The sequence below is a fragment of the Mus caroli genome, unplaced genomic scaffold (assembly GCF_978045245.1).
Source record: "Mus caroli unplaced genomic scaffold, Mus_caroli_1 scaffold_12, whole genome shotgun sequence".
In the NCBI taxonomy this organism is placed as follows: domain Eukaryota; kingdom Metazoa; phylum Chordata; class Mammalia; order Rodentia; family Muridae; genus Mus; species Mus caroli.
The window spans coordinates 54,242,491-54,263,566 of record NW_028227267.1 but is presented as its reverse complement, the minus strand read 5'-3'; the positions used below and the strand labels follow the sequence as shown (position 1 = coordinate 54,263,566).

The 21,076-nt window shown below is 41.8% G+C and overlaps 1 protein-coding gene across 8 annotated transcripts in view; it reads right to left on the bottom strand.

Annotated features, from left to right (window-relative positions):
- Nucleotides 1–614: 614 nt before the first annotated feature.
- The window catches only part of Fgf9 (fibroblast growth factor 9), a 58,739-nt gene continuing 38,277 nt past the window's right edge, over nt 615–21,076 (bottom strand). For all 8 annotated transcript variants that reach the window (XM_085828690.1, XM_085828688.1, XM_021182064.3 and 5 more), the window contains exon 3: nt 615–3,470. In XM_085828690.1, coding sequence (XP_085684816.1) covers nt 3,225–3,470 — 246 coding nt within the window. In that variant the 3' untranslated portion in view covers nt 615–3,224. The remainder of the gene's footprint in view (nt 3,471–21,076) is intronic.

The window sequence follows — 21,076 nt, the reverse complement described above, 5'->3', positions numbered from 1 at the left end:
TACCAGTTTTCCAAAGTCTGTAATTATGTATTTACACAACGTACATAATCCTGTATGTATTTACATTCAATTACAGATTATCAAGTAAGTGACACAATATTTCGGTGTTAATGAGATGAAATAGGGAAAACACCACCGACTGAAGCCTTTTTTTTTTTTTTAATCTACAAAACAGGACCTGGCAGGGCAGGTTCCAACACTGACCTGGCATGTCCTTCAACACTGCTTGGGGACATTTGCATGACAGATGGGAAGGTGGTTCAGTCCACCCTGGCTAAGACTTTGACCAGGATGCCAGTGTTGGCACCAACGAGAGAGTGGTTTGGCTATCTGAGCATCTGCTTCTGAGCTGGAATCACCCAGCCCACAGTGGCGTGGGGCTGCCATCCAACAGGCTTTGTGCCTCTTATAGCAGGAACTGAACCTGATGCAAACCCGAGAGCTGGAAAGAATCCATCCACTTCCCAGGGTGATACACAGAAACCCTGAGCCATCTTCCCTCCCAGAATGCCTATTTACATAAATAGCATACATCAATATTTATTTATTTACAGACCATTACAGTTTATTGTACTGGTTACCAAAAGCAGACAACATTTTGCTTTTCAGAAAGGAAAAAAAAAAAAGTACCAAAACAAAGTCCAAAAAGAGACATTAAAGTAGCATTTTCTGGGAATATATGAAATTTTTTTCTGCACAGTTCTTTTTTATTCTTCTGGGCTGATTTTCTGGAACACCTGCTACTTTATGATTATTATTGGCTGTCTCCTAAAATCAATTTCTTCAGATATTACAGCTATGACATCCTACCAACCTAATTCTTTCCTATGGCCAAATGTTGAATCTTTTGCAGCAAAATAAAATAAGTGCTTTTGGATAAATGGAAATCTGAGTATGTGTACATTTTAGCAGCAAAGTGTTAAATAACAAACAAAAACACTGCTCAAAATTTACCGCGGCTCCTGTTTAGAAAGCGGGAGGAGGACCCAAAGAGCACACATTCGGAGTGCATCCTGATCTTTATCCTATTGACTGATCCACAGCGCGTCTGGCTCCTCTCTCTGTGACATCTCTCAGTTCCAAATACAAGTTCCTCCCTAATGCTCATCAGCACGGAAGATCGTCACACGCTCCAGCTTGGACCATAAGATGGCTACATGGATTTGCTCAGGACAGGAAGGCAGGCATTTCTAGACCACAACAGCTATCCCTTGCCAGTGACAACACTTTCGCTTCCCATCGAGAATGTGCATCCAAGCAAAATGAAGCCAGAATATTGCATCTTAAAATTAGCTGCACAAACTCAAACATATTTTTTTAGCTGTCACTTTCAATTTCCCCACGTCAACGAGCTAGAAAGTGAGAATGTGTTATAGATTTCTTTATTGCTTCAAGAACTTGGCTCTTTTCACCTTAGTATATAGTGAGAGAGAAATGGTCTCCCTTACCCAATGGAAGGATTTTGGCTATCAAATAAGTATGTGTATTCTTGGGCTTTTCAGCATATAATGTTATAAAAGGGTTGTAAACAGTGTTCTATTTAGTACCCACTTCTCTGAGAACTGCTGGAGTCCAATTCGGAGATGAAGCAGAGGCAGCGGGTACAGTAACCCCTCTAATGTCGTTACTGATGAAGATTTATTAGTTTCATGTTGCCAGTTTAACTTGAAGGGTACTAACCCCATGTGATTATGACAGTTCACACCAAATGCCATCTCCATTAAAAATGTTATAGTGAGCCCTAGGGTCCATGTAGAATTTCATATTTGATAGCCAAGACACAAATAAAATGTTTACAAGAATGATCCCAGTCATCTAATTTTTGCCTCAGGAAAAGAAAACAAAGAAAAGAGAAAAGCAAAGAAAAGCAAAGAAAAGCAAAGCAAAGCAAAGCAAAGCAAAGCAAAGCAAAGCAAAGAAAAGAAAAGAAAAGAAAAGAAAAGAAAAGAAAAGAAAAGAAAAGAAAAGAAAAGAAAAGAAGAGAAGGAGGCTGAGGAAGTCGAAGAGGAGGAAGAGGAGGAGGAGCTACGTAAATGGCTTTTCCTCTCCCTTGGGAATTTTTAATCAGTGCCATGTTTGATGTTAGCCCTGTTGTCACAGAAGTGGGCTGAAATTTAAAACGCATAGTCATTGCTTAGCTTTGGTACACTCTGCAATAGATTAAAACAAGTAAGACATACACCAACCCTCATATGTTCCAACCGCCCAGTTACACTGAGAGACTGAATTACGAGAGAGGAAAATTACAGACACGAAATGAAGGGTTGAAACCCAGTTTATCTTTAATCCTCTGGGATAAGCTATGAAACAAGCAGTCTGAAGAGTGACTCCTCAGTGTCATGAGCGATGTGCAGAAGTTTACAATAATATGGGCACAAAATAGATTGTCGCCTTTAGTACATTAGGGCCATTAGAATTTCTCGTATACCTACTTGCATGAAGTTACCACAGGTTCATAGCAGACTGCCATTTAATGCCTACAGAGCCTAAAGCTTCCAAAATGCCTATCTGGCCTGTACATATTTCATTAAAAATAAACTCTATATAATAAATAAATATATAAAATAAATAAAATGTTGCCTTTGGAATTTCTATAAATAAATTTAACCTTTTTTCTTTTTTTTTTCTTTTTTTCCTTGTTTTTTTCTTTTTCTTTTCTTTTTTCTTTCTTTTTTTTTCTTTTAAACTAAGAGGTCTTTGCTTTAAATTCACTGGGCTATGATACCAGCGAGAATGAACTGATAGTCTTTTTAAGTGAGACTGCTCTCTCCACGCCTGTGGAAAGGCAGTGTTCCCTTGAGCAGGCCACCAGCCAAAAATCCTGATGAGTTGAAGTATGGCAGCTGTGCTGATATAGAATGAAGTTCAACTGATCAAAAATGTAAAAGCGTGTCTATTTCCCAGCATGCATCAGGCCATTGTCCTCGTGGCGCGCTGCAGTCCCCTCCACTCACTCATGCACTCATACCCTCTCCCATAGCCTCTCTCCCCTGCTTTTGCAATAAATCAAGCAAGTGGCCCTAGGCAGCCCTCCAGGAGGACCAGCCAGTAAGTGCAGAGCAAATTGGCAAGTCCTCATCCAAGCTTCCATCATTCATATGCATGCGACAAAGTTTGGCAACAGTGGAGCTGAGGTGACGGCACTGCTAATCAATAAGAACCCACCGCATGAAAGCATTTATAGTGGTTATGTTTTAAGGGCTCAAGTGAAGACACTGTCTTTGTCAGCTTTGGCTTAGAATATCCTTATATAGTTCAGGTACTTTGTCAGGGTCCACTGGTCTAGGTAAAAAATGTGTAAATTTCTGGTGCCGTTTAGTCCTGGTCCCTTCTCTTGGAGTCCCATCCTTATTTAATGCAACATAGTATCTCCTTCCGGTGTCCACATGTTTATAGAGGTTGGAAGAGTAAGTGTTGTACCAGTTCTCTTCAAACTGTTCTCTGAACACACATTCCTGTGTTAGTTTTTCCTGTAAAAAATAAAGGGAAAGCAAATAAATAACATTGCAAAATGTAGCTGCCTCATTAAAAAGCAATATTCTCCATTATTATACACAAGTTGAATCCCCATTACTCAAAAATCTTTGGACCAGAATAGTCTTAAACTGCTTTTTTCAAATTTTGGAACATTTGCCTTGCATAGTAAGATATGTAGGATATGGGACCCATATCTAAACACAAAGTTCACTTATGTTTCAAATATATCATCTACAAATAGCCTGCAGGTAATCTTGCATCATATGTTTTCATTAAAATGCCTATAATATGGAGTTTTCCACTTGTGACATCATGTTACTGCTGAAAAAAAAAATGTTTAAATATGGGGACATTTCACAGTTCAGAATTCCAAATCAAGGATGTTTGAGCCATATAAGCCTAATAAAATCTTTTTTTTTACTTTAAACTTTATTATTTTTTTTAAAAGTTGCAAGCAAAAAAAAGTCACACATGGAAATTAACAATAACCAAAAACTTCATGATTCATTGACCCTCCTTATAGTTATGTGTACTGTCAGAATGGAAGCTCTGAGGATTCACACTGGCTTCTGCACTTTCACTATCAAATAAATTTTATATATTTACCCACCACCAAGAAGGAAAACAAAAATCCATCTTTAACTACTTCAATGTACTTTGCAAAAACTGTTTAATTCTATCAAGTTAATGACATTTGAATTTCTTATTTAAGATAGTTAAAACACAAAAGATTCTAAACAATTTGAGGGATAAGAAAAAATATTGAATTTTTTTTTGGTAATATTCATTAGTTTTTCCGTGATCTAGCTAGACAAAGTGGAAATGTCAAGGATAAAATCAAGAAAAAGGCACCACCTTGATGAATACAAAATTTAACATAAAAAACAATTTGCTGGCAAGGACTAAATACTTCTTACTGAGTGTCTCCCACATGCTAGTCACTATACCCAAAGGACAACTGGTCCACCATTTGGATGGTGACCCCCTCTGGGAGGCATTTGCCCAAGTGGACGCTCTAAGAAGCATCTCATTGTTAACAGATTTTTATACAGGACTTGCAACATCTGTAGTGTTAACACTGAGTGACACCTTGAAACATTCCGTGGCATGGATTACATTCTAAAGCCTTCAACTCAAGCTTCAGTATGCATGTACTTGCCTGAGGCATGTCTTTAACCTCTTCCCTTTAAAATTCTGACCTCAAATTTTACAAAATAGAGATCTTCTTAAATCCCTGGGAGACCCAGTAGTGGCAGTGCACACCTATAATGCTAGCACTCGGTGGGCATAGGCCAAAGGATCTCTGAGTTCAAATCCAGCTTGCTCTACAGAGTAAGTTCAAGGACAACCAGGGATACACAGAGAAACCCTGTCTTGGAAATCAATCAAACAAACGAACAAACAAGCAAAATCCAATTCCTGGGAGAATTCTAAAGCAGGCCACTCTCAGTGCACGCTTTAAGATGTCCATTGCACCTTGGTATACCCAAAGGATTGGCTTCCAGACATCCCACAAAATCTGTGGATGCTCAAGTCCCCTTACATAAAAGTAGTGTGCTTACACAGAACCTATCACATCCTCCCACAGGCTCTAAACGACCTCTAGATAACTAATGATACCTAATACAGACAAATACAACATGAGTAACTGTGTAGTGGCATTGAGGACATAGCTTCCTAAACCGTGCGATGTGGTCCCATATAGGATCATGCAACTGAATGTGCAGGTCACAAAGAGAATTAATAACTGTAAAGGTCTCCAAATGGGCAACAACCAAAACTAATTCAAACTCAAATTCAAAGTGAAGATGAGGTGCTTCTGGTAGCATGTTCCCACATGATGTCACAGGACCTCACTACACCCTTGCTCTGAACAGCACATCATGCTGTCAGCCACACAGGGCCACCCAGCATCACCTGAAGCACCTTGCCTCAGACTGGAGACTCTTAAATCCAATGAACTGTAATGTTTTCACCACGCAGAAAAACCTTTTCTACTCTTGTAAAAACAAAACCAATTAATTATGAGAAACAAAAACTTTAATATTTTCCACTTTAACATGTAAGTTTTTCAAATTAGAACACCTTCGGAACGTATTATGTTAGAATGTTCGATTTTAAAAATTATTTATTTGAGTTTCATAAAACCTGAGTTGTTGACATCTGTTTTATTAAAAAATATATTTTGGGTTGAGATTAGAATAGAATTTCCAAAAATTTCTAAAATGATCTAAACATTCTTTTGACATTTTGTACGGTATTTATGTTAAGCAATGTACTTAGCACTGATGCTTATAGAATCAGAATCTTGATCACCTCTGGAAAGCACTGAAAGTGGTCTATATATGTGCATCAAATATTCCACCAAGGTTTAAGTCAGTGTCAATGTAAATGAGCATACCCACTTCACTAGCATGCAAACTGATTTCATCTTTACATAAAGGCAAGAGAACTATTTTAAATTTTCTTTGTGATGTATTATTAGCAAGTGTTTGATTTGTGTACGTAATGTGTGTGCGCATGCACGCGCGTGTGCACACACACACACACAAGCATTCATGAGTGGGGAAGGTTTAAAGCCCTGGTTTAGGGAATAATGACAACAGTAAATGTGTGTGTTGAGGGTTTGCAATCCACAGAGAGTTGGATCTGCACACGTACATCCTGTGAGTCAGAAGAGAGAGCCATAATGCTTTCTGTCTTGACTGAGGGAATATTTCCAAACACAGTAAAATAAAAACAAATCTTCTAGCCCACTGACTGATTCCTGAATTAAATAGAAGCACCCCCTTATTTCAGAGATGGCAAGGGGAAAATGAGTCTCAATTATACATTCCCACTGCAAGAAAATCTCTGTCTTCTTAAATGTCCTCCCTTCCTCTCCCTGAGCTCCATGAAAAGTGCAGTCCCTTCCACCCTCACAGTATGGAGATCACACAGCCACGGCGAGAAATGACATACCCAGTACATGCCACTCCACAAATACACTCTGGGCAGAGGTGTGCGACTGAGGCTACTCCGGGTGAAGGGAAGAAAGACAACTTTCTACCTCTGGTTTTATTACTGCTCAGTTGAAACCTTTAAAATCAATATCTTTCTAGCTAGCTATTTTAAAACGAAACACTAAGAGAGCTCTTGAATCCTTTCTGCTGGGCACATGCTGGTTGCTGTCCAGATGGGAAAGTTCATGAAATCAGGGAACATGATGCTGGCTAGACTCTGCTCCAGACGCAACACTACTGTGGCGAACAATGATGGTGACACCTCAGACTCTCCTGATAGCCATGCTCTGGTAGCTGGACCTGACTGTCACGCTCACCAAATTGACAAATATAGGCAAGAAGAAAATCACCAAGAGGCCAAAGATGAAGCATTCATGAAAGTGTGTAGCTACAATCGCCTCATGCCCTCAAAGTACCCTGTGAATATCCTCTTGGTCAAAACTGTCATCACAAGGATGTCTTCAGAACCAGCTCTGAAACACAAACAAGGCCAGACAGGAGGCCAAGGTCAATGCTGAGCAGAGGCACAAGATGAGCAGGAACAAAGCTTGAGCTCTAGAGGTGTGGTTTTTGTTTCCAGCATTACAAACAGGCAAAGGTGACTTTTAAAATTATGGCTCCGCTCTTGTCCACTTGACACCTTGAACAAGTAAAAATAAATAAATAAATAAACAAATCAGACCCACAGGCTCTGTGGACACACATCCAACTAATGGCAGACTGAAGTTATTTGGAGTATCATTTACATGAGGACCAAACGTGTTACTATAGATGCTCCTAGAGCATTATGCAAAGATGACCTGCAGGAAGGAATGTGTAGTGTGTGTGCAATGCGATGGCGTTTTATGTAGGAGACCTGAGCATGAGCATATTTGGGTATGTCAAGGGTATCCTAGAACTAATTCCCTACAGATTCTGAGGGACAACCGTCATCGAAAACAGATAGGGTCATTTAATAGTCTTCTGTCCCTGTCATTCAGAACTTGAGGGCACACAGCACACTTTACATATCACCAAAATACTGATGCCCTTTTATATCCATATATTAAGCATATGACTTAATAGACTAAGTTTGGTAAAAACCAAATGGAGAGACCCATCTTCTTCTCCCATTGGTAGAAAGCCATGAGGGCAGAATGGAAAAGGACAGAACTTTACAGAATTAGCCAACAGTTCCACACAAGGCCTGCTGTGCCTCCTCTCTTTGTGGTTCTTCATTTACATTTCTTGGGGGCAGGGAGCTCACACTGTGGTCCATGTGTATAGATAAGAAAACAACCTGCATTCTCACCTTCCACCATGTGTGTTCAAGGGCCTGGAGACTGAACTCAGGTGGCCAGTCTTGGTAGCAAGTGGCCCACTGAGCCATCTTACTGGTGCCTGGTCTCTATCTTAACCCAAAGGCCTAAGACATCCTCCAATAGCTCTTACCGGCTTCCTCATCAGTATTCTTCCAAGTGGCTGAAAAGCATCAGCAAGGTTTTTGGTGTTATTTTGGTTTGGTTATTTGGGTTTTGGGGTGTTTGGAATCAAATTCGGGCCTTGTACATTCCAGGCAAGTATTCTACTGCTAAGCACCCCCCTCCGCTCCCCTTCCTCCCCTACCTCCCCCACCCACCGGGAGATTTTTAACCAAGTATCACTTCATCAGACAAAATTGTGTTCTATAGGTTGAAACAAGGGAAAGTAAAAGAAAAGGGTCAGCCTGTTCATACCGGGTTCACAGGGACAAAGCAGATGGGAGGAAGGAAGCCTCATCCATAGCACCTCCCACACACATGGGCTGCTCCTACTGATGCAACTTGAGGAAGCTCAGCCTTGCAGGGGCCTGGGATGCACAGCAAAGAGCAGTGTTCCACTCCTGTCACCTGTAAATCTAGAAGGGGCTTCAGGACAAGTGCAGCCACCTCTGCACTGAGAAGCCGGCCTGAGCCTGACTATCCCCCACACATGTTCCTTCATCAGAGTCCTTGAGACAAACGACAGAGGAGTGCATTCAAGCAAGCAATCGGTATTTCACAGTTTACTTCCATCTGTACAGCCATCCCCTCCCAAGCAAGTTAATTCCTGGCTAAAAGGAAATTCAGGAAATGTTCTAAACAATTTTTTTCATTGATGAAATGGAATAAAAAATAGAACTAGATGCTAAGACTTCAGGGGTAGGAAAAATGGGGCGGGGGGCGGGAAGTATGGATTCAGATTAGGGGTTTTATCTCTCCACTGGAAATGGACCAACAAATACTGCAAAGTAAGTCTTTTTTAGGAAATACAGAATAATTTCTCCTTGTTGGGAGCCATATTTTAGGAGCAGTTCCTGCTCGATCTGTCCGTAGGGACACAGCTGCATGGAGGCCTTTCTTACGTCAGAGACAGGCCACAGGAACATCAACTGGGAGAGCCTGGGAGAGATGGGTCACACTCTGGGAGAGTCTCCTCAACTTCACCCCTCACTTGCTCACTGAGGAGGCTCTGACAACCGTTTATGTCCCTTCCCAAGTCTCAACAGCCTTATCTTTAAAAGGTTAGGCCAGGTAAGGCAACTCTAAACAGAAAATCCAAAATGTGTCTAGTGTCTGAATTTTGGGGACACGGTGTCATCCTTCATGAAATTTCCTATGTCAGAGTGTTTCCGGTATTTCATTAGGAATGTTCAACTCTACAACTCTACAAATACTCCAGAAACTCTTGTCCAACACTTATTGTGAATGTTCTGCCTATAGTAAGGACCCTGAGAGAGTGTGATAACAAAGATACCATCAGAGAATAGGGCTAAGTTCTAGGAAGCCCTCAGTAGCAATGGTGTCCTTGATGTTCTGTGAACATCAGAACCTCTCAGAAATGAAGCAAGTGGAATTAAATGGAGCACGTGTCATTTCCAGTTCCCTGTGTAGGCAGTAAGCCCGAAGGTGAGCTGATGCATCGTCATCAGGACCATGGCCTCCTGCCTTGCGATGGCGAAGGCAAGGGTGCAGGACATTTCCAGAAGCCCCACTTGAAGCCACCCTCCCTTGGGACCTGACTGTTTCTGCTTCTCATCTCACACTGATGATCTTGGGGTTCCTAGAACTTTGTTCATGTGGGACATGGGGTGCCATTTCCAAGGGCCACCAACCACTAGGGCTGTCACCTGAGGCAAGAGCTAGCTGCAGCAGCTGTGTTCAAGAATGGAGTCCCCTGCGTTTCCTTCTGTCTCTCCCACAATGTATAATGTTAAACTCACACACTGTTAGTTTTGCAGGTGAAAGAAGAGGAGAGCAAAATGAAGCAGAGAGCAGCATGAACAAATTTCTACATGGCCAGAAGATTCTCATCACACATTTTAAAACTATGAAAAATTCCTTAAAAAAGTATAGAAAGCAAAGAAGTGGAACTAACATTTGCACAGTTCAATTGTATGGCTTTCTCTCTCCCAGGCATTTAGCACTGTTCATATTACATAAGACTTCCTGGGAAACCCAGATAACACGGTGTTTGTTCAACTTTTAAAACAGCCTAACCCCTCAGACATTTTCCTGGTGGCCAGCCCAGTGGTCATACAGCAGAGGATTCAGCAACTTCAGGTAAGTGAGGGAGGTCACACAGACACTGAACTGTTAAACCAACCGTGCACCTGCCATAGCACTCTGAGAAGCAGCCTTCAATCAAAATTAAGACTTTCATTGAAAAATCAAACAGCTTCCCTACACCACGTACATATCTCAGATGATCTCTCCCTTCCCCTGGGGATCAGGCCGATGTGCGATCTCTGGTTTAGGCAGACTGACAAGATTGACAGGTCATGTCTTTATAACTACTTAGCTGAGACAAATGTTTTAAGTTATGTATTTTTATTCCAAAAAAAGTATCTTTAATTAAAAATAGATAAATGCAAATTGGAAAACTAGGGGAAAATGTCTTAACCTGTCATTTTACATGTGTGCAGAAGGGGAGTGCGAGCCTTCAAACTGTACACTTTTTAGAATTATAGAACACAGATGTTTTAGAACTCACCACATGTTTCCAATGCAGACAGTTTATAGAGTATTCCACTATAAAGTGATCAATTCTTGTTTTATTGTATTTCCATGTTTTAAATTTTTTTTAGATTATTTAACTATAGCTGTTTATGGCATACCTATCTTTGAACTATTGGATTTTATCACTAGACTTGGGTGGAGAATGTGGATTTAATTCAAAAGTCTACTAAAGTCCATGCTTTGGAACAAAATCTGGTGAATGTTAGCAGCTATGGAAACCTCTTTTCATTTCATGTCATCAAATTCTGAGCAATGGGGAAAACTGAAATTAAAACTTCAAAACCTTTACCATTCCTGTCAAAAGCAGAGTATGAGATAATATCGTGAAATTTCAGTACAGCCCAGAGGACGCCCAAGCACACTTTAGGACACAGACTCATCTAGACACTAACTTAAAATGTTAAGACAGCGTGGAAATAGGTAACTCACACAGGCATTATTATGCTCAATTTGAGTCTATGCCCCTTTTAAAAAAGAAAAAAAGAAAAAGAAATTAAAGATATTACAACATTTAAAACAGAACAATGTTTCTTGTTGCAAATATAGAGACTTATGCTATTTTAAAACATGATTTCCACATGAATGTATGGCAGGGCCTTAACCACACTATGTAAATTACTCCATTCCACTTCTGGGTCACTTAAACAGCCGGCTGCTAGGCTGGAGCAGGGAGACTGCATGACAATGACTTAATTGCAAAGCTCCTGAACGTTTCCGGAGCTAATGACTCTGCTGTAGTCATTCATTCTCATATCTAATGTTTGTTACAGTCGAGGTATTTAAACCTCCCTTAACCACAATGACTCTTTCTCATTAATAATACAGCAGTAAAGCCTTAATGGGAGCTGTTGCCAGGACCAGGGCGATTAAATATAATGACTAAAGGACCATTAATAAGAAGCCAGGTCTTTTAACTGCTCTCTCCTGGGAGAAGTCCCCAACTAGATAGAAACGGAGTGGGAGGGCACCTTCTCTGATATTGTCAGATGCTCTGATTCAGATCCAACCCCCATGTGCCCATGACATACCTCACCTTAAATCCTGTTTCTCAAAACCTCAGTAAATTCCCCACCATTCTGCATAGATCTGCCTGCATTTCATAGTCTTGACCATCTTCATTACCTCTGGAATTATGGGAACAATGGAGTTGGTTGCATCCAGGTCAATATGAACAGGCAAGTTTTCTTTTTGCCTTATCAAAATATATCAGGAATATATGGGGAAGGAGAGGAGTGAGGAGATGGCTGACCAATCAGTAAAAGTCACAGATATGCAAGAGGAAAGCTGCACGAGGGCGGTCAGGAGGTAATAAGAGTACACTGTATACTTCAAAAAGCAAAAGGGAAAGATCTTGGTACTTCACCAGAAGAAATGGTACATGTTTGAGATAAATGTGTTTAACCTGATTTAAATAGCACACACCAGACTGGGGGATGCCTACTTATTAGCATGCACAAAGCCCTGGGTTTAACATCAATAACATGAAAATGAAATAAATTAGTATACAATGTATTCACATACCCTCTAAATATGTGCACTTTTTATATTCTTATGTATTGATTAACATATAAATTTAAGCCCAGAATAAATTTTTATCTGGTGGTTTTACATCTATGACAGTTACTTGAGAAACCAAGGTGAAGGTATAGCTTATGCCCAGTGATTCTAGGTCTGCTTAGATAATACAGTGAGATTCTCATCTCAACACATTTAATTAGTTAATGTTTAATTAAGTAATAAATTTAAATATAACTTTAAATGTCTTCATGTATTTTAATTCTATAAAATATATATGGAATTAATAATGACTATAACCTCTGCATTCTTCCCATACCTAAAAGAAAAAAGACAGAAAAAGGAAACAAAAGTTTGTCCTTTCCAGATTAAAACTTTCCAGAGAATCAGGCACAAAGTCCCACCCTCACCAAGAAACTCTCTGCCATTGGTACCTGCTGGAAGAGGGCAACCCTTTCCTCCAATGGAGTTGACACTGGGTATAGAAACCACACCCCAGGGCAGGCCCCACACCCCAGGACAGGCTCCATGTCCATGAGTAGTTTTTCAACACAAGACAGACTCCATGATTTTTGAGGGCTTTATTCTCTTTTTCCTTTGCTATGGTTTGGTGGGTTTGTTTTATCTTGTAGAGTTTTGTTTTGCTTTGCTTCCTTTGTTTTTCTAGGAGGAGTTAAGAGAGAAAGAGGTAAGGATGTCTGAAGGATCTGGGGGAAGGGAAAGAATATCATCAAAATATATTTTATGAAAAAAATTAAAAGTGTAATTTTAAGAAACTAAGACAAAAATCACCTCCTCAGAATCAAGTTACTTCAGGATTTAGGAAGTGATCAAGGACCTCGTCTGAATCTGGATACAAGCACACACAGAAACATGTATGCAGAGAGACTGAATGTGCATACACACACAAACACACACACATACACACATCTTCCATGTGTCGCGCTTGCTCGCCATGTGGTAATAACTAAGCTGCCAAGGACAGATCTGCTCTGCCAAGTAGGACGAGCAAGAGTGTTTGGGGGGCCTTCCTCAGGAGCTGCTTACAGAAGTAAATCTTTGTTTTAGCCAATCACACAACTCATAAACTTCCTGCATATTTTCAAAGAGGTATTCCCACAGAGAAATCCTTGCTCCGCACAGAACAGAATACGAATTTACAAAGTTTGCTTTTTGCTTTCAGTGGCATTTGGGCAAGTGCTAACGCACAGCTGATGTGAATCCAATTCTCCTACAAACACACCCATAGAAAAAGTTGATCGAATTTCCTTTAAGGTCTAAGTTGGAAAATAAATCATAGGACACATTTTTCACTGAGGACTACACCTGGTATGAGTCAATCCAATGTATTGTCCAATGTATCGTCCAATGACCATTTAAAACACACACAAAAGATGCGTAAACGCTATAAATACATCAATGAAATGTTCTTTGGTGGGAACTGAAGACAAGATGCCCTTGGAGGGCCAATGAAGGACAATGAAGAAAAACAAAGCTAAGCAGCTGAGAGGTAAGTAAGGGAAAGAGGGAGTCAAGGAGGACACCAGACAAACACAGAGGAGTCCACCGACTACTTAGTGTCTGTGATAATCATCAGATAGTTTGCTGGGAGGTGGAGTCCAAACGTGAAAAATGATGAGGCTTTCCAAGATAAACAAAGCAATTTGAATCCAGCATACGGTTAGCAGAAATAAAGAAAATGGCTTGGAAGATCAGTGGAGCCAATGACAATGTAAGCCCAAAGATAAATTCTGAAGACCTAAAAAATACACAGAATTTCCCCAGGAGAGGCATGTGCTTCCCAGAAACATACACTCCTGAAGCTGACCAACAAGGCTATGATTTATTTCTCTGTAAAACAGGGACATTGTACAAAGAGATTTCAAAAGTCCTTTTTCTATCAGGACCCGCAATCCCAGTATTAGGGATAGAAGCCAGTGCTTCTCAGAATGGTAGATGTTAAGTTCCATACCCACTGCACTGCACCCAGCCCTGAGAGACCCAAGACTATGATTGAGTCTTAGGAACATCAGAATGCTATTCGTGATAACTGCAGGGACATATTGAATAGGAAACGAAGAGAAACTTCCAAGGGGCTGGAAAATAGACAAAGAAACCAAATAGAATGTGGTGGCTGCCTCGGTGCCTGTTTGAGGGGAGGGGCAGCAGCCCAGAAGTGCAGGCTGCAAGCTATCTGGAGGACAGGGCTGATACTTCCAGAGATGAGCCAAAGGCAGAGAAGGGGCAGCCACTTTGTTCTGGGGTTCTCCACATCCCTCAGACTCCCCTTCCATTGTCTGTCTTCTTCCCTACACTGGCTTCAAGGAACAGAGGTCCTAGTGGAGCTGTTTCCCTGACCAGTGAACACTTGCCTAAGAGAACTTAAACCCAGGAGAGTGTAAATGGTTAGCAATATGTAGACATGTGGTGTGGGTACAAGGCAAAGAAAGGACACCACCAATGAGAGCTGATGATGCTAGGGACCCTGGCCATTCTGTGGTAGCTCCATGGGACTCCTGGATTTTTGAAACACCTCTAACTGGAGCTTGGCTGCGTCTGGCACCCCATCCCACCCATACCCACAAACAGTCCTCTTCAGACTGGAAGGGAAGGGAGTCTGTCCCTGGTACTCTTCCAGCTCCTGGGATGCCCAACTCCTGGTTTCCACAGACACTTAGTCCAGACTCCTCTAGAACCAACTCCTTCTACCCAGCCTCATTTTGTGGCATTTAAATGACCGTCCTTTTCTCCACACTTGCAGGACTGTGTCAAATTCTCGTGGGACCCCTCTGCCTTCTACTGTATAAATGAACTTACTTCCAGATCTAACTGGGACTACCATGACTAACTAGTCACCCTGTTATTCTAAGACCCCAAACACATACTGTGGGGGTGAGGAAGTTATTCTCTTACACTTTCATATTACAGTTCAGCACTGGAGTCAGGCAGGACTGGAACCCAGAGACAGGAACTGGTGCAGAGGCCATAAAGGAATGCTGCTCACTGGCTTGTTCCTCGTGGCTTGCTCAGCCTATTTTCTTCTTCTTTCTCCTCCTCCTTCTCCTCTTCCTCCTCTTTGTTTCTTCCTCTCTCGTACAATACATTCCAATTGCAGTTTCCCCTCTCTCCATCTTTCCAAGTTCACCACCACCTCCCCTACCCCCAGATCCACTCCTCTTCCTTACCCATTCAGTAAAGAGCATGTCTCCAGGGAAATCAATTGAACATGGCATAACAAGATGCAGTAAGACTAGGCACAAACTCTCATATCAAGGATGGGCGGGGCAACCCAATAGGAAGAAAAGGGTCCCAAGAGCAGACAAAAGAGTCAGAGATACCCCGACTCCCACTGCTAAGATTCCATAGGGGCTTTTTTTAAATGTGCTGTGCTGAGCAAGGTAGTTCATACCTACCATTCCAGCACTTGAGAGTCAAGAAGATTGTCATGCATTTGAAGCCAACCAGTCTCAAGGAAATAAATAAATCATTTTAAAATAAATGTTAGAAAGTATTTGATTTTGGTAATTATTCTGGGTACTGTGAGAACCCAGTGAATTCACCAATGTGTAAATACTAATAACCATGGCAAAGAAAATAACAAAGTAAATGAAATACCTAATGAAAGAAATTCATTTAAGTAAGTAAAATAATACTACCTACATCTGAGAATAAACTATTGGCAGGGGAAATGATTCAGTTGATAAGCGTACTAGCCATGCAAGCATGAGGGCCTGAGTGACTCCCCAGGACCCAAGGAAGAGCCAGGCATGACACATGCCTGTAAGCCACGCCCTGGAAAGCCCTGAGGCTTGCCATATCAGTGAGATCCAAACTCAATGAGAAATCCTGTCTAAAAAACTAAGATGGAAATAAAAGAAGACACCAGATGCCAAACCCTGGTATATGTGTTTGTGTGTGTACATATACACACACATTAATAAACTATTTAACATTACTCTTTAAACATTGCTTTTTTTTAAAGATCTTTAAACATTGGTGTTATGGCTCATATTAAGTATAATTTTACTAAGTCATGAGTCTTAACCTTAGAACTCAACTTGCGAGAACACAAGGTATCATGTCTCTCATGCAGTAAGATGCCACAGAGGGCACAGACACAGCTCTGTCACATGGGTTCTTGAGGAACACTAGGGAACAAGGGTAAGCTGAGCAGTAGCATAGCCAGTGCTAAGCTGGTCACATCACAGGCACTGTCTCCTCCCATGGGCATAGCATTGCGCTATAGTGACTGTCATCAGCCCTTGCTCTAGCCTCAGCTCAGGAAGTTAAGAACACTGACCAACAGTTGATGGTTGCTAGGGCAGTGGGAGTCATTTTTCCCAGTGATGTAGCCACTAGGAAGAGGCTATGCTCCAGTAAATAACCTCCCATTCATGCCCATACAGATAACCCTATTAAATTCAGGGGCCACATTAAATACGGGAGTAAGGAGGAGACTTGTTAGGAAGAAGAAAGGGTTTAGCAGAGTGAAAGGGGATCGAGAGAGGATGCTGGGGTAAGTATGATCAAATATGTTATATGTTTGCATGAAACTATCAGAGTATGTGAATGAATGAATGAATGAATGACAGAACACGACCTATATTTGCAAAACTGGTGAACAGCAGGACTAAGACTCCAAGCCTAAGGCTTCCACTCCTCCATGCTTACTGTCCATGTTCTAAATGCTCATAATGAAAGCACAGACCAGAACCTCCCATAAAGCCCAGCAAACGGAAACCAGTTTGAAAGGTAGAAAGAAAAAGGGGGTACAACGCAACTTAACATAACCAGAACACAGTACCTGAAACATTGTAACTTGTGTGGGGAAAGGATACAATAGTGGGAACAGGATCTGAAACACTGTAACTTGTGTAGAAAATGAAAGAACTGAGGGCACAGGAAGCAAGGAAGAGAGTGGGAGACAAGAAGGAGAGAATGGAAAGAAAGGGAGCTTCCTTCCGGTGGCCAGTGCCACAAGGCAGCCAAGCAGGCTACAGCCACTGTGTGAGCCAATCACATTATGCACCACCAGGAAAGAGACAGCCTTCCAGTGACCTTGGCCAGTCTGTTCTTTGAATTGGGTTTCCAGGACTTCTTCTAAAGGAGACACAAACGTCAATGGATATTTTAATGAGTAATTTTTAGAAAACAGATTAAGAGAAAGTCAACTGCTGTCTGGATTTTAAGCATTTATAGAAAGAAAAAAGATGACAGCTCTGAGTGTGTCCCTCCCACTTAAAGCCATAGCCTTGTGAAGCTGGGGAAGTCCTCTGCAGCAGGGGTGTGGAGAAGGCAAGTCTTTTTTCTCAGTTAGTGTCTCAGTGCCTCTGAGGCACACCAGGCCAACAAGCTGACAAAAGAGGCACAGCATGGACACATGGCCCTGCACTTCAGAGGCCACCCCAGGGCAATGGCTCTGACTTGACTCTAGTGGAGCCAGTTTTTCCTGAGGCTTTAAGGCATCTCCTAGATGGACCCCAAGGAAATAGAGAGGTAACCTCCTTCAAGTAGCTATGATGCTGACAGGAAGACCCTCCAAGTGTCAACATGGAAGCCTCTGGCATCAGCTGAGGTAAGCAGAAAGAGCACAGCCAGCAGCCAGTGATTCCAAGCGCCCGCAGCCTCTCTCTGCCAGGAACACCTGCCTGTCTCCTCACAGTCCTCTCTGCCAGGAACACCTGCCTGTCTCCTCACACTCCTCTCTGCCAGGAACACCTGCCTGTCTCCTCACACTCCTCTGCCTCAAGCTCCTCCTGCAAAATCCCCAGAGCTTTGCTTTTTAATTGTATGAGAACATTTATTATACCGAATCATGATTCTTTTTGTTTTTATTGCAGTTTTGTTTAGTTATTTTGTGAGCCTGAGGGCACACATGTGCCACCGCAAAGATGTGGCAGTCAGAGAACAACTCATGGGAATCGGTTCTCTCCTTCTACCATGGGGTTCCAGAGATCAAATTCAGCCTGCAAGGCTTGGCAGCAAGTGCCTTTACCAGCTGAGCCATCTCTCCACCCATGTAATTCTTGCTTTCCATGTCTGATTCCTGAACAAAGCTATAGGTTCTTCCTATGACCCACACAATGAAGTGCAAACATGGCCACAATTGTACATCTGTCCAATGCTCACTACCCATGGGAGTTAACATCAGTAAGGTCTACTGGAGCCTTGAACTGGTGCTTCTGGGGAAAACACAGGGTGAGGTTCCCACAAGCTTCCAGCAACAGCATTTTGGTTAATCTGTCAATACATTCTATGTGTGCTTCTGTTTAAAGGCACTTACTTAATATACATTGCAGATTCATGACCATCTGACCCACAGCAACGTCACCAAAATCAAACATCAAGAAAGCCTCTCTAAAAACAAGTTTGCTTCACAGAACATATCATACACACCCGTTGGGGCTTTTATTAGCCCTAGGCAGCCCCTCAGCACTTGCTAAGGACATTTTATGGGGCAAAATTATCAACAAATGGCACAGAATAAAAAATTCACAACACTAAACAGATGCCCTGGGGAGAGGCCCAGACAAGAAAGCCAGGCTTGACCTTTGACCTCAGCTGGGAATAAGTGTGGAGAAGAGCCACTGCTTTCCCCTCTTCTCAGCACAGATCTGTAAATAAGCATGAAAATGAGACAAATGTAGATTTGAGGGTTATAAGCAAAATTTAGCAATTATGCAAATTCCACTGAAGTGCCTGGCTCAAATCAGCTGTGATGGGTGATCAATGTTCACTGAGATTTGAAAGAAAACCAGAAGTAACCAGAAGTGAGAAAGTGGATCCAGATGAGTGTGGCCGAGCTTCGCATAAGAGTGAAGGTGTGTGAGGAAACAGAAGTGTGTGAATGGAAGAGCGGGCAAAAGAGCGAGTGAGCGAGTGAGTTAGTGAGTCCGTGAATAGGAGAAGGAACAGATGAACACACACTGTGCAAACACGGTGAGAAATGGGTACTGATGATTAAGAATGTATTCACTGTGCAAGAGAGTAAGACTGAGCCCTTATTTGGAACCACGCTATCCCATTGCATCTAAAACGAAGAAGGATGTTCTGTGATTCCAGAGCGATATCAGCAGGCTCCACCTGAAGGTAGTTTGTTTCTGACGAGGAGTAGTACTGAGATGGCACTGACAAGCAGTGTCTGGATTTAGAAGGAACACGGGGTGGGAGGAGCAAGAGAACATGGACACAGGCTTGTGTCTCTACCACTGCCATCCGGCCATGCACCCCAACTCACACACAAACTGCACTTCCCCTGTATACACCAAGACTGGGGGGAAACAGGAGTTAGACAGCAAAGCACAGGAATGAAACAGCCAGCATGTAGACCTACTGTGTGTTTCAACTGTGTACAGAAGCTACTCAGAAACCAGTTCATTTTGAATCCTAGGGGTTGTCGTCAAATGCATTCTTTTAATCAAAACTCACTTACAAATGCAACCACTATAAAGTTCCCTAGCACTCTCTACCCAGAAAGAAATTCTTGCATTCAAATAAATAGTCAGGAACTCCAAAACATCAACTCTTTTAGTTCCGAATGGTTACTGAGAAATTAAATTCTAGGAAGAAAGGGAGGAAGTGCAGACAGGTAGGGAGAGGGAAGGGACAGGAAAGAGAAAGAATGTATTCACTCTACGTTTCCTGCATATCTTTTCACAGTTTAAAAGCTTATCTGTTTTCATTACTGAATAATATTGCATTATCTAGATGTACCGGAGTATTCTTAGGTCATACCAAAGCTTATTTATATATTTATCTGCTAAAGTATATCTTAGTTGTTCCTAAGTATAGAAAATTACAAATAAAACTGCTATAAACAAAAAGAAAAAGGGAAACAGATTTGGAATCTCACTGGAAATACATTCACATAATACTTATTAGGTGCCAACTACATTCAAGCCTTTGTTTTAAATATCAGGAGTAACTTGGGATACTAAATTAACCAAGCAATTGACTTCCCAGATCTTGGGTTTAGGCAGTGACAGGTTTATCAAAACTACTTCCCAAAACCATTCTCTCGAGCCTTCCCTAACCAGCATCTGACAGGAAATGGAGCAGAGGAACTTTGAGGACAGGATCGATATAGAACAGGAAACAGCAGTGAAATAGAAGGTAGGTGGAGGCAGGAGGCAGGAGGCAGGGCAGGTAGGGAAGGGCTCCTGTCCCTGGGAGGGCTCCTGACCTGAGGAAGACAAACCTTTCCCTACTATATCCCCTGGATCCAGCCTTTCAGAAGCAACTTGAGATTAAATCTCTCCCCTCTGGGATGTGACTTGGTGGCAGAGCATGTGCCTAGTATGGGCGAAGCCTGCATTCCACCTCCAGTACCACAGACAGGAATTAACAAACAAACTGAAATCCTCACAACACATGAGAAACCTCCAGGTCAGGTGCACCAACTCAGCCGCAACCCAACATGTCCTGAGTGAGCCTCAGTCAAAGTGGCTACTCTACCCTGCTCAATGGTGTCAATCTAACTAGAACTAAACCCCGGTACACAAGAGCCAAAGATGATTTCTTAGTACCTAAAGACCAGGAGTCTTGCCACAAAAGAAACACATGAGTCAGGACAGATAGTAGAAAAACATTCCTTCAAAATCCCATCTGTGGAAGAGCTACTACAGTCTCTGCCATGTGGCTAACTCTAAATACAATAGTATTTATTCTCACACACACACACACACACACACACACACACACACACAAATGGCCATATTTTTAACAGGGTGTATCATTTAACCCAAGCCAACCTTTAACTCTGTTTAGCCTCCTTCTACATGCTGGGATTACAGGCAGGTACTACCACACCTCCTTTTTAGAGTGCTAGGGTTGAACCTTGTACTTATCTAGCCTTTATTATATATATCTAGCAATAATCATACCAACTGAGATACATCCCCATGAACTCCTAACACATATATATATGTGAAATGAGATTCCCTGACTTACTCTACCTGTCACTTGCTATCTTGTGTGGTCTTAAGTTAGCAATTCATTAAAATCTCACTCCTCGTCTTTGACATAAGAACACTGAGAACTAAGATGATCCTCCAAAGAAATGCCCTT